This window comes from Nicotiana tomentosiformis, chromosome 8 (genome assembly GCF_000390325.3).
Source record: "Nicotiana tomentosiformis chromosome 8, ASM39032v3, whole genome shotgun sequence".
In the NCBI taxonomy this organism is placed as follows: domain Eukaryota; kingdom Viridiplantae; phylum Streptophyta; class Magnoliopsida; order Solanales; family Solanaceae; genus Nicotiana; species Nicotiana tomentosiformis.
Genome location: NC_090819.1, coordinates 115,647,787 through 115,661,769, shown reverse-complemented (window position 1 = coordinate 115,661,769; position 13,983 = coordinate 115,647,787). Strand labels below are relative to the sequence as shown.

The 13,983-nt window shown below is 36.9% G+C and overlaps 1 protein-coding gene across 4 annotated transcripts; it reads right to left on the bottom strand.

The window, feature by feature from the left end:
• Window positions 1–3,080: 3,080 nt before the first annotated feature.
• On the bottom strand, window positions 3,081–13,788 carry LOC104111182 (eukaryotic translation initiation factor 4G-like). 4 transcript variants are annotated; one of them, XM_009620820.4, is made up of 11 exons: window positions 13,430–13,787; window positions 13,076–13,345; window positions 11,473–11,582; window positions 10,039–10,161; window positions 9,688–9,755; window positions 9,518–9,574; window positions 8,182–8,974; window positions 7,716–8,086; window positions 4,574–7,644; window positions 3,626–3,817; window positions 3,081–3,559 (listed from the first exon to the last, which is right to left on the bottom strand). In XM_009620820.4, exons 2-11 carry the CDS (start codon window positions 13,267–13,269, stop codon window positions 3,256–3,258), a joined length of 5,283 nt encoding a protein of 1,760 aa, XP_009619115.1. In that variant the 5' UTR covers window positions 13,270–13,345; window positions 13,430–13,787; the 3' UTR covers window positions 3,081–3,255. The 4 variants fall into 4 exon arrangements, with proteins under 4 accessions (XP_009619115.1, XP_033515871.1, XP_009619116.1 ...); XM_033659980.2 differs by having other exon boundaries at window positions 10,039–10,140; XM_009620821.4 differs by having other exon boundaries at window positions 13,076–13,324.
• Window positions 13,789–13,983: the final 195 nt, after the last annotated feature.

Sequence of the window (13,983 nt, the reverse complement as noted above, 5' to 3'; positions counted from 1 at the left end):
TGGAATATAATAGCATCTATTAGGTGTTTCTTTTCCTATAGTACTGGCCTACTGTTTGTTTTGAAGTGTAGAGATCTGCTTTCCTTTTATGACACTTTATTCGATTGATGTCCTGTTTGAAATTTAAAATGATGATCCAATGATTCTAAACAAATATATCTTGAACTTATGTTTTAAGTTCTTCCTATGCATAGACAAACAATGTCCAAAGAAGTCAATAAGTCAAGTTAAAGGCTTAGACACCGGAAGTTTAAAATAATATTTGTTGAATTAGACTTCTTCTCGGGGCTACTACTTTCTACCTTCACTTACTTTTACAATTCTTTTTCAATCCTTGAAAAAAAAATATTCATTTATGAAAAAACAAAAATACTCATTTTATTGAAATAAAAAAATATTTTTTTATATCATTAAAAAAATATTTTTTTTATTGAAATGAAAAAAAATATTTTTTCTACATAAAAAAAAGTATTTTTTTGTTAAAATGAAAAAAAATAATTTTTTATATCATGAAAAAAATACTCATTTGTTGAAATGAAAAAAAAGTTTATCTATAACATGAAAAGAAAGTAATATTAATAATATTTTTATTTAGGGTGGGGTTGGGGCGGGTTGGGATGGGGTGTGGGGTTGGGTTGGTAGGGGTTGGTGGGGATGGGGAATAGGGTAGGGAAGGTTGAGAAGGGGTTTTGGAAAATATTTTCTCTTCTCTTGATAGAGAAAATATTTTTCTCCGAGGAAAATGAGTTCATGAGGAAAATATTTTCCAAAACATTTAGGCCAACTAAACATGGGGAAATTGAAAAATATAGGAGGATGTTTAAGTGTATTTCACCTCTTTAGTTCTTATCTTAGCAAGCTTTTGTCCCCCCAAAAAAAAAAAACCTATCTTAGTAAGCTATTTGAGTTTCTTATATTTCTTGAATAGCTACATCGACATTTGAAGATGATGTGAGTCCTAACTTGAATAGACTAATAAAAATGAAAATGATGAAATTTCTGTGAACAAGAAAAGGTCAAATGTGAAAGAAAGAAGGAAAAACTTGGCAGTTTAAGTATATTCCAATTCAGAAGATAAAGTGAAGGGACCAAAAGCTCATGTATATGATGAACATGAATTTGAAAAATAGTACTATAATAACCTCCAGAAAAAAAAGAAGCATATGTTGAGAAAGCTGATAAAGGGTTTTGAATTTAACAAATTGTAAAAAATATTTACCACAAGTGGAATTGTATTATTCCAAAAGAATACATAACAAGCAATACTAGGTAAGGAGAATCTAGAAATACACATGTAATGCATGTGATGAAGTAGTAAAAATGTGTGAAAAATTTCTGCTACCAAAATTCTTTGTGAATGTAATATGAAGAATAGAACAAAAGGTGCTTCAAGTCATACCATCTGTTTAGAGGCAAATAGGTGAATACAAAGAGAAAATACCATATGAATACTGATTGTTCTACTTTACAAGTTTACATCCTCTTCTGCTATCTTGCTCTATTGGTATTTTGGAAGCTGCAACTTCCCTTCACAACATTTTTCTTCCAATGAAGAATAATACATCTATTTTTGGACTTCTTTTAATTAATTGGTGTTTACTTGCTTTTTATAGGTGCTAAACACTTCTCCTCACATGGTGATTTTTGGAATGGCAAAGATTAGACTGCTGACAACCTCTTACTAACGATGAACTCAAATGCATGTGCTTGTGATGTATTTGCAAAAGAAAACATTTTCTAGGGTATTATGTCTATAGTATTAGAATGATACTAGAGAATATACTATTTTGCACAAATAAATAGTAGATAAAAGTCTTTGTTTTAAGCTTACCAGTTATGACATTTGTATAGATAATGATCATGTATGTCATGTTCTGCCCTTGCATTATTTAATCTTTTCTTTCTACATTTTTATGTCAAAGCAAATAAATATTGGCACGGGCCATCACCATCTAGTAGTAATAACATACATTGGATATACTTTTTTGGGGGGCTAAATACTGAATATACACCTACATTTAATAACGTTAGATACTTTAATGCATAGAGTATCAATTTTTTCTATAAAGATGGTGTTCGCACCGGCTTGTGTACACCTCGAATCTTTAACTCAATACCTGCTACTTTTCACCAGCAAGACGACGACAACAACAACAACAATAATTTCAGTGTATTCTTACAAATGGGGTATGAGAAGGGTAGTGTATACGCAAGACTTATCACTACCTGTTGAAGGTAGAAAGATCGTTTCTAATAGACTCTCGGCTCAGAAAAAGTGAGAAAGAAGAAGAAAAAGAAAGAAAAGGAAGAGAGAAGAAAAAGAGGAATAAAAGAATAAGTTATAGCACTCCCTCTGTTTCAATCTAGATGAGGTAATTTGACTCGGCACAGAGTTTAATAAGAAAAAAAAGACTTTAGAAACTTGTGGTCTTAAAAGCTTAAGGGGTAAAAATTTTGTGAGGTCATGACATTTGTGTGGTTATAAAAGCTTCTCATGATGGGTAAAATGGATAAAATGAAGAGTTTCAAATTGAATTATTTCCAATTGTAGAAATGTGTCATTCTTTTTGGAATGGACTAATACGGAAAGTGTGTCATCTAAATTGAAACAAATGGAGTAACAAGGAAATACAATAACTTAAGCGAACTAAAGAACATGACGTAATATAGATCTAAGAATATGAAGGTACATGAATGTTACTAATATTACTAGCTATAAACGGGGAAACTTTCAACTACCTACTAGCAAGACATATAGGAATATCAAATTAATTAGTAAACTCTAATTATGTGGTTGAAATCACATTATTTATTTTTTTGGTTTCTCACCTGATTTCCAGTACCCACTTTCGGTCCCGACTTATACTTGCTTCCAATCTTATTTGCCAAGGTTCAATAAAAATAAAAAGAGGTAGTTTCATTGAATAAAATTCAGAAATGAGACTTGGTTGTCACTTGTCACCTGCACCATAAACATATGACCTAACAAATAATAGACCAAAATGAGGGAAGATAATAGCCAAGGGCTAAAAGGAACGTAGGGAGAAGGACATTTACTAGTATCTTAGAAAACACTTAGGAGCCCAGTAAGTTGAATTGGTATATGCTTCACAATAGTTGATCTCACAAATTTTACCATCTTGTACACGTCTAAGCATTACACCAAAAATTCTGCATATTCAGTTGTCCTGCTGCATTTGTTCTTAGGTAAAATAATGTTAACCACGTCGAAAACAAAAGGTTATTGTTGCCACCTTATGACAGCTCAGGCGGTCTAAAATCTTCCAACTGAGTGCTGGAGGCACTGCAGATATCTCTCAAGGCTGATTCTCCCTTCTCTGATCTTATACGGTTAAATGTACTTTCGAGAACTTCATATCCCAATCCAGTTTGCAGAAGATGACCAGGCTCCTCACCAGCATGTCGTATAAGATGTCCTGCTTCTTTCAGAGATATCACATTTTCACTAATTAATCTACCAAAAATGTGACCAAGAAATGTAGGTGCTTTTGGAGCATCAGTAACTTCATCCTCCAAAGTAGCCAAAACTGATTCAAACCTGCTTAGAGAAAACCAACTATAAGCAAAGACTCGGATGAAATTAGGAAAGAAACTGGCTGCTTACCCTTCAATGAGCTGACTGATATCTGGTACCACCTTGGACTTCGTAAGACTGATAAGAAGCCGAGCAAGAAGATCTCTATCCCTTTCTTTCCTCTGAAATGAGTCATTTACCCATATCGATAACATCATTGGAAGAAAGCTTGATGAGTTCAACTCTCTAATGCGTAGAACAACTTCATCCTCATCAACTGCACTGGAACCAGAAAATCACACGCATTATAGCTGTAAAGTGAAATATAGGAAGAGCAGGATTCCTTGAATGAATATTAAGATGAGAAAATAGATAGGAAGCTTATCATTTTTCTTTTCCTTCAAATTAAAAGTGGGAAATCCCTGAAAGGATCTTCTCTCATGTAGTCAAACAGAATGAAGGAAGCATGTCAAATACATTATGTAAATGCAGTTGACGGTTTTCTTCGCTACAAGTTTCCTTAACAAAGTTGGTTGAATATGAAGCTACAATCATAGGAGTACTTTTCCTTACTAGAATAACTTTCACGTTACAGATCTGTGCAAACAAATACTCCATCTCATTAATTACACTGAGGCGGAAAGTCTATAAAAGTAACCATATTTCAAAAACTTCGTAATTAATTAGCAGGTCTTATATGCACCTTTTTCTTCAGATGGTTCTTTTACTTTCTTGCTAAGATGCAGATTCTGAAAAAAGTCCTCAAGTTAAAATCTTTATTTACATTTTATGATCAGTAATTCACTTGTTACGTTTTCGAGCTGCGTACAATAGACCCTTGTGGTCCTACCCTTCCCCGGACCCCGCGCATAGCGGAGCTTAATGCAGCGGGCTGCCCTTTTTTTTTTACATTTTATGGTCAGTAATTCACTTGTCACGTATAGTTTTCAACACTGTTTCTGTTATGGATTCATCGTAAAAGAAAGGAGTAGCAATTAGGTTATAGACAAATCTAACAATAGAAGAGAGAAAATTTACCTGTAAAATTCTCGAATAGCTCCAATCGACATTTCTCTAAGACGTTCTTCAGACCATATCATTCCTGGTGAATTTGACACAGCAGACGGTCTATGCGGATGGGCTGCCGCTGGTGGTTCCGCAGATCTCCCTGAAGGATTTATATTTGTTACTTCTCTTTCTGCATAATGTTCGTGCTCACGTTGATTTGGTTGAGCATAAGCAATAGGCTTCACAGCTGTCCCGGGAGCATATTTGGATGTCGATTCTTGTCTTGAGTTGTATGGTGACCACCCGGATGTTGGATTCCGCCCACCTGAACCAGCAGCCGGTCTTCTGGATTCTCCAAAACCAGCATGTACATCTGCCACAGGACCACCAGAATGCATTGGTGGGCCCCTGAAAGACGTTGCCCTTCCGGGGCTTCCCCGCGGACCAAGGCTCATTGTTTTATCATCAACAGGTCGCTGTGGCAAGGCAGCAGATGATGTCCTACTCTCATGTGGATGTCTAGATTCTGACCTGAAATCCTGGTTTCCAAATCCGCGATTTTGTGATGTCATTCCACGAAATGGAGTCATTTGAGGAGCTGGAGGAGAAAACATGGATGGCCGAGGACCTAAATCTGCGGGCTGCCCTCTTCTAGAAGAAGAAACAGTGCTTGGACCACGAGTGGACCGGGTGACCTGAGCTCGACGTTCTTGAACGGCATCCCTTCGCACTTCCTCTATCTTTTTGGGGCCTTCTACTTTTCTTCTTTGCTGCCACTTATTTTTTCTCAAATCAATAATATCCATCAACATAAACCTCACCCTAGAAGACAAATCTGTATTATTAGCCATTGTCGTCATCATGTCAAAATAGGCATCCATGTAATCCTTCGCCTTGGAGTGGTCGATCATATCTCCTATAGTGCTCATAAGTTTGCAGAGAGCCTCAATATCTTCTTCATCTGGAGTCTGGTACTGCCCCAGCAATTTCTGGATGCACTCATGCATTATCCTCTCTGTAAGCATCTTCTTCTTGTATAATTCTCCAATCAATCTTATGTTCCCTAACATCCTTCTTCGCGCTTGTAACCTCTTCTCCTCTCTCTTCCCCTCTGACATCTTCATCTCTCCGTCCTCTTCCATACTGTCGGCTTCCGCCTCTTCTCTTTCACCTCTCTCGAACTCCTCCTGGCATTTATCAAGGAGCAGTCTCTTAAAGGTTATTTTCTGATCGTCCTCCACAAAATCAGGAAGTTCCCCAGCTAGATGAGAACAGAAATTTGCGTACATCTCACAAAATGTTGGCTCCATTAGAGCTTTGTCAAATATCTGTGAAATCACACCAGCAAGAGTGTTAGCACTGTCAATATTAACTTCCTTTACTTGCTCAAACAGCTTCTCAAAATTTTGTGGAGTTAGCTTGTTGAGGATAGCTTTCAACTGTCGTCGTTTTGCCTCTTCCTCATCAGTCACTTTACGTATCTCATATTTCTTGTCAGCTTTGTGCATAACTTGCAGTGGAGAGTGAGGAGAAGGCATTAATCCTTTTCGGGAGCCAGAAACCCGCTGCCAACGGTTGGCATCGGACCGAATATGTTGTACTCCTCCATGAGAGGCCAATGGCAGCATTGCACCAGCAGGAAACACAGATACATATTGGCTAGGTGGCTGTCCTTGTAGATTCCTCATATTCTTGTGGTTTCCTCGACCTGAACGAGGACCATTAGCACTGCCCCCTTGGTTGATATCAATATATTGCTCATTGACCCACCTACTATCATCCGCCATTCCAGTAGGACGGTGTTCAGTCCAAGAAGAGCTACCTTGTCTTCTAGTATTGGTTTGACCAGGACAGGAATTCGGGTCATTCTTGTTAAAATCTACCCCTTTTGAAATGCTGGCGTTAGGACTCAAAAGGGCCTCCACCATATGCCATGGAACTTCAAAATTAGCAGGAAGATCAGCAAAATGAGAAGAAAGGGTAAGAAGGAAATCTCTTGAGTATCTCATTTTGCCTGTAGTGGCACTTCCACCATTTGGATGCCTAAGCATATCATTAACAATTTTGTTGTTACCGGAATTTTCCAGCTTTGGAGTTGACATAGCAGCATCTTCCCAGTTGTTAGGTTCACCTGTACTCTTTTTATCTTCATTTGCGGAAAAATCTTCTTCGTTGGAACTCGATGATATCTTCCTTGCAGTGAGACTGGTGCAACTCTCAACACTTTCTGAAGAAACAGAAGACTGTTGTTTCTCCTTGGGTCCCTTAAATGCCATATAAAGATCTAACGTGTCCCCAGCCGCATCAGCTTTCTGAAGAATTTCTCTCCTCTTTTTCTTTCCCCTGGAGGTTGTACTTTTCACCTTATTTGAAGGTTTATCCTTTGAACCTGATCCTTGAACGCGACGATATTCTGTTTTGGTTTCCTCAGAGACTTTTCCCCTTGTTTTGGTATATGACGGAGATGATGGTGAAGTGGGAATATGAGAATCCTCATGATGCTTTGCTCCAGATCCAGAAAGCAAAACATCTTTATTATTTGTTTTAGCAGCAGGTCTAGTTTCAGGAGATATCGATCCTAATTCATTATCTTCAGTTAAATATTTCGGTGAACCACACCCAGGCACCATAACATCAGAAATATTGCGACCTGATAAGGCAGCAGAATGTGACAACTTATAAACCACATTGTTAGTTTCACAGCCACCCGCACTCGATAATTGATCTGATGCATTCCTACCATTTTCCGTTGCTAAATGTGAGTTTCTTTCAGTTTGTTCACTTGCTTTCGCTGTCATGGAGCTATAAGTATCCTCATTTTTTATGCCCAGAGAAGGCCGTCCAAATGGATTAGTTGTAAGTTGTCCTTGTCTAATGCCCTTACCAGCAATCACATTCCCCTCATCAATTGTCACACCAGATTGTTCTGAAGCTTCATCTGCATTACGTTGTGATGCTCCAGAACAAATGGAAGCATCACCAAGCGTCTTTGATAGTGTTGAAGTTGCTTGGGTTTCTATAGTTTCAGCATTTTGACATTCTGAAATACGGTCTACTGAATTTGGTGGAGAAGGATTTGATATGGACGTCGGGTTTCCAGCCTGATTCAGAGAATGACAAAGTTATGAGAATGCTTAAGGCATTTTGAAATAATCAGCAAACGTACACATACCTCTCGCTGTTGTTGAGGATGCAATTGGCTTTTATTGGGAGGGTTCTTCAACTCAGTCTCAATATCACTGACTCCTCGAACATGGTTAATATTGCTTTCTACATATGTAGCACCACTAGAAGGAGGTCTATCAACAGAAACAAGTGATTTATCAGAGGGTGAAGCAAATGGTGTTGGCTTAGAGGCAGATTCTGACACCTCGACAGAGGTTTCTGAGAGAATCTTTGGTTCCTCTTCATTAGAGCTAGCTCTCAAAGCTGGTTGCTGTGCTTTTTCTTTTTCCGTTGTCTTCTTGGCAATTGGAAATGAAGATGTCAAAATCTCTCTTCCAACAGAACCAGGAGCTTGGTTAACGGCCACATGAACTGAAGCTGGAGACCACGCATACGTTTTAAAGTTGCAGACAGAAAAAATAATATCAATATTAAAAGCATAATCACCAACAAAAGTTAGTAATCTTGCCTACCTGGAGAGTTATATCCTAGTGCTGGAGCACAGGGAGCCACAAGGGAGTTTGTTATAGGAACCGAAGTAGGATTTTGTAAGAAAATTGGACTTGGCTGAACATGTGGAAAAAAGTTAATAGGACGAGATGGACCATAATGCATAGGCTGTGATGGTAAGCCCCCAAGATGATGTATTGCCAAGCCAGATGAACCACCATCCAACCTCATGTCAACCTTCTCATCTAGTCTCAACTCTTCTTTAGTGTCAGGATGAGTAATTTTAACAGATCGACGAGGATTAACGTTCCTAACATGCTGACCAAACTGTGGTGAAATCCCAAATCCCGTGCTGCCAAACTGAGAGCTTAGCTGATGACCAAATTTAGGAGGGAAGTTCATCATCTGACCCTGATGCATAGCTCCCTGAAGCTGCATATGGTGAGGTTGAAGACCAGGGACAAATGGGGGATGCCTAATGTTGGGATTTCCAACTGGTAGTGGCATTGGCATCGGAAACGAAGAACAGGGCATTCCTTGATGTTGAACCTGTGCTCCGGGCACTCCGAAATGCACAGGACCATGTGGCTGCATAAAAGGAGGATTGACTGGAACCCCAGGAAAAGGGAGAGAGGATAACTTCTGCATGTTACTGACAGGATGAGCAGGTGAAACATGAACAGGTAGATCTCTTTCAGGAAAATGTTGAGGATCAGGAGTTTTATTCGTCGGCTTCCCAATGTCCTCCCTCAGCTGTGGCTGATGTAAAGCAGAAGAAGACAAAAGCTGCAGTGGCCTGAAAGGACTAGATCGTGCCTGCAAAACAGAATGTTGCTTTAAGGAGATGATTAACGTTCCGCCTAAAATACAAATCAGAACATCACTTTGGCAATTGAAAAGCACCATAATATTACTTCAAATGCTGTTCCTGAAAAAAATAATGAAAAGATGATTCCTTTCACTTTAAACAAGCTCAAGTTTCAGTTACCAATAACAAATACAGCTAGACGATGCAATCTCCAAGTCAGCTCTCTCTATCAATGTGGAGAAACATGTCCAAATTATGAGCACAGGTTTTTCAATCAGCCACAGCAACATTGGAAGAGAAGCTTCATAGTGGCGCAAATGTATTACTTGAGTTAAACTTTATCTTGATCTATTCCACTCAGAAATAAAGTGCTAAAATCTTGGACAATAACTATTTTGAGGAGGAGCTGTTCAAGTTTCTCCATGCAATTTTATATAATTTGAGTGAACTTTTAGTGCTTTTGGTACATTGAAATAGTTAGCCAATTCCAACCTGATGTAGTATCTGCAGAGAAACCAAACCATAAAGAATTACTAGGCAGCTTACACTACCTGATGGCGCTTCTGCTCATCCATGTTGGGCGGTGCTGAGCTGGTTCTTTGAGGAATCTAAAGTTAAGAGCAAAAATTATAACAAGAAGTTAAATGTAATCCTTTTGTTAAAGGATAACTTATCCTCTCGTAAAGCACATGGAATATATGAATGACATGTTATATGGTACCTGCATCCCATTCACAAAACCTGGCGTAAAGCTTCCAAACTGAAGAGATACTTTCTTAGAAGTGTCATCTGCCATATGCAAACACAGTTCATAGAAACACAAGTAAATGAAACAGCATTGGAAATACTCAAAACCTTATCAATACAGAACAAATAATGCAGATACATAAGCCAATTTATGGAGCGGGTATAATCATATATGTCCAACTGTTCAATTCATTACCATCTTTACTGTGATTTCCACACCCTTGAGCATCCAATTACCGACAGAGGCAGAATCCATCAAGAGAAAATTGCATTGGGAAATTCTTTAATGTCTAATCACTAAGGACATACATGAAAGCAAGAATACCTTTCATGGGGGTCTTGGGAGCTGATTGATCCAAGTTTATAGATGCATGTTGAGAAGAAAGATCACTAGAAACCATTTGGTAATCGTCGTGTCTGACTGTATCTGTTGGCTCAATAAATTTATCTGAAGTTGGAGCAACTGAAGATCCTTAAAACTCATTGAACGCATGAAATAATGAGAAAAAAGGCATCGCATCACATCACCTATTTGTTTTTTCTATCAAATTATTGATATAAATGATGAGGGACACACCAGATGAGAGGTACTACGCTTGAGAAAATAAAGAAATGAAAACTAGTACTTACACAAATAAAAGAGAGCACAAAAAGAACGAAAACGAGAAAAAAGTTATGCCTCTCTGATCATCATATTGAGCCCACAAAAGCAGTAGCATGCTGGACGTGCTTAGTTTATGCATCTTTATTCCATTACAAGTTCAATTTTCCCAGATAAGTTTTACTTATAAGCAAGCATTGATTTTTGCAATTTTTACGTACTGCAGGCAGCAAATCTCTTTTATTCTTGGATTTCTTTGAGATTATTCCCTTAAGCTTCAGTAGTATCACACCTTTGGTAATTTAGCTTCCAATTTCATAATTCATGCAATAGATCCATGTGCAGTTGCTACAAGCAGATTCTAAAAATCTAGATTCTAGATCCTTTACTGTCTGCTAGACCAATGTAAGCTTCTCATCATCATTTTGCCTATTAACCTGGAGATACTCAGAAACAGTTTGGACTTCTATAAAATCAATCGTTTACCAGTATTTCTACGAAGAATCACTTTTACTAACCCCTCCAGAATATGCAAAATGCTTTGAGCTGTTTTAGAGTTCTAAAAACTCCTAACATTAAGGGCCCGTTTGGACATAAAATTTGGTTGAAGATTTTTCCCAAAAAAAATCGCTTTTTTTCGAAATCAACGTTTGTTCATAAAATTTCCAATTTTCACTTGAAGATGCATTTTGGAAATTTTCGAAAATTTGAAAAACTGCAAAAAGCTGTTTTTCAAAATTTTCACTCAAATCACTCACAAAACTTCAAAAACAACCCAAACTGAAATTTATGTCCAAACACAACTCTAAATTTCAAATACCATTTTCACTTGAAAATTTTTTTCACCATTTTTTCGAATTTTACAATTCTTATGTCCAAACGCCTACTAAGAATGTCAAACATACGAAAAGTTAAGAAATCCAATATGCATGGAATTTTTTCATTGACAGAGGTGAAGGGAAACAGCTGTGAAATCTCAAATGATACGAACAAACTAAGATCATTGCAGTAAACCATAATGCAATGCAGATAAGCTAGAAGGAATTTTGCTAATTGTCGACAAAAAAATCAATTAAGCAGCAAACCATTAAATCAAGGAATTTTCGGAAGGAATATGAACCAGATAAATAGTTAATGGTTAGAGGAAAATACAAAAACCTGATCCTGAGATTCTGGTTGGGGCATCATTTTGCAGATCAACAGACTCCTGATCAGCAATAGCATCGGTCACTTTCAGTGAACCAGTTTCTCCATCAGACTTCTTGAAACTAATATAAGAAATCATTATAAAAAGTCAACTTTTATTCAACCAAAAAATTTCTCGATTAAATAAATTTGTCCATGAACACACTAAGAAGTTGCATGCAAGTATGTCTAAAAATTCAGATGCATGTCGTGTGCAGTTGATGATTACCCCCTAGGAAGCTCCTCAAAAGTGAAATAGCTCAATAAGATAAATAGATCAACAACTTACGATAACAAAGTAACATTCTACTGAGGGAACTCAAACCAACAACAAAGCGCAGTTCAAACTAAACTCCAATCAACTCATTCTTTCAATGTAGCGAAGTGTCATGGAACAATGAGGAGATACTGGTAATTTAGGGGTTATGCTTTGAGTGAATTATGAATTTGGACAAATAGGAAGCCCGATCACTTGCACAGGAACTATCAAGCTTTCGATGCGAATAAGCAAAATCAAACTTAACTGATATCCTACTTTATAGAACAGATTAAGTAGACATTTCAGGACTAATTTAAACTTCTTTTCCATAATTCTGTTTCTTAATCAAACGTAACTGATCTCCAATTTCCTAGAAGAGATTAAGCAGACAACTACATCTGATGGCTCAACAGATTTATCTGAAGTTGGAGCAACTGAAGATCCTGAAAACTCATCGAATGCATGAGATAATTAACACTTCTTTGTTATATTTCCTTTTCTTCCCAAGCAAATACTATCTAGGTTATTGCTTAACTTGGGTCACATTTTCTTGTACTAGTATTCGTTTATCATATTAGAAAATGCAAAGCTTTGTTTATTTAACATACATGTATCAGAATGCATCAGCATTATGTATTCTAAGCACAACAACAGGTCAGAACTAGTTGAGGTCGATTGCATGAATCCTCTATATCCATTCTGTTCTATTTCGGGTTGTTTTCATTCCACAAATATACTAATCCCTTTGTGCCATTTTATGTGACATAAATATTATTTGAAGAGTCAAACAAGTTTTTCTTTGACCATGATTTTTCCATGAACATTTAGAATTATCAATTATTGTGATTATAGTATTTCTTAAGTAATTCTCAAACGTATAAATTTTGTTTCAAAAAACTTGGAAAATGTGGGTCCGAATCAGGGCGGAGCTAGCCCTTCGGTTACGGGTTCTCCAGAACCCAGTAACTTTTGTCCAACGCTGTATTTGTCTTAAAAAATTATTGAATTATACAATTATTAATTTAGAAACTAGTAACTTAAAAGAATTAAAATACTGAACCCATAAGTTTTAAATTCTGGCTACGCCTCTGCATAGACTTTGGATTTGTATTAGGAAATCTATTAAATATGTATAAAAATTTAATTACCAACACAGTAACTAAAACGAGTTATTAGTTCGATGCAACCCATAAACGGCAAATTGTGGCTCCGCCTCTAGTCCAAATTCACACTAAAAGTTAGGAACTTCGGCCCTCGTACTCCGAACCCCACCGTATAAAATGGGACAAAGGGAGTATAAGTAGTAAAAACCCATACCTTGGCGTGGTAGGAGAAGAGGAAACAGAGGAATCGGGAGAAGGAGGAGGTAGAACAGAGCTACCACCGCCTTTTCCAGAGGTAACCCTTTGGTACTGAGGCTGAGCTGATCCTGAACGTCCACTAAGTCTACTACTATTTCTCCTATAATTTGTCTGTGATTCACTTTTCTTCTGATCACCCCTACGCTGCATGTAACATATATTATATAGAAACCTTTTACTCCTCTCTCTGTATTTCTTCTTCAATCTGCAGCAGATCACATGCACACTATAAAAAAAAACAATTAATTGATCATGAACAGGAAAATAAATATAGTGTACGTAAATGTAGAATCCATGTATTATTATGTACCTAGATTTTCCATGCGTTGAGAAGGAAGAAATGTGAAAAAACAGATCAAGTCGGAAGATCTAAGGGAGTGTGTGTGTGTGTGTGTTTACTTGGTTATGGAATGTTAAGGAACTGCAGAATAAAAGCCGAAAAGGGAAAAATGAAGAACGAGAAATAGTGAAATGCTCTTTGATCCTTTTCTTTTTATTTTGCCAGAAAATGTTTTTTTTTTTCTAGTTTGAAGAAGTGAATTTTAAGATTACATTAAAAATTAGTTTTATTTATTTTGGAAAAGAAGTTATTCATGATATGGGAAATGAAGTGCTTTCGATCATGATTATTGATTTTTTTCCTTTTCCTCTTATTTATTTTATTTATTTATTTTGCTTCAAGGGAATGAATTTAATTTTTATATTCTGAGTTAACTATATATATGTAAGGTTAAAAAGAGTAACTATATAGGCTATACATAAGGAGACTCTTTCAAAATCTATTTCCTAATTTTGGGATCAGATGACGGAGTTTCTTCAGATCAATCAAACAATAATTTGGCTTAAGATTATTAATACTTTCTT

What these genes read in the sequence shown, in the direction of transcription:
- LOC104111182 (XM_009620820.4), bottom strand. Translation starts at nt 13,269, where the DNA reads ATGCAGCGTAGGGGTGATCAGAAGAAAAGTGAATCACAGACAAATTAT. An exon ending in TCTTCTCCTACCACGCCAAG is followed by an intron (nt 11,583 to 13,075) that starts GTATGGGTTTTT and finishes TTCTTATATTAG; the next exon opens with TTTCAAGAAGTCTGATGGAG. An exon ending in GCTATTCGAGAATTTTACAG is followed by an intron (nt 3,818 to 4,573) that starts GTAAATTTTCTC and finishes TTCTGGTTCCAG; the next exon opens with TGCAGTTGATGAGGATGAAG.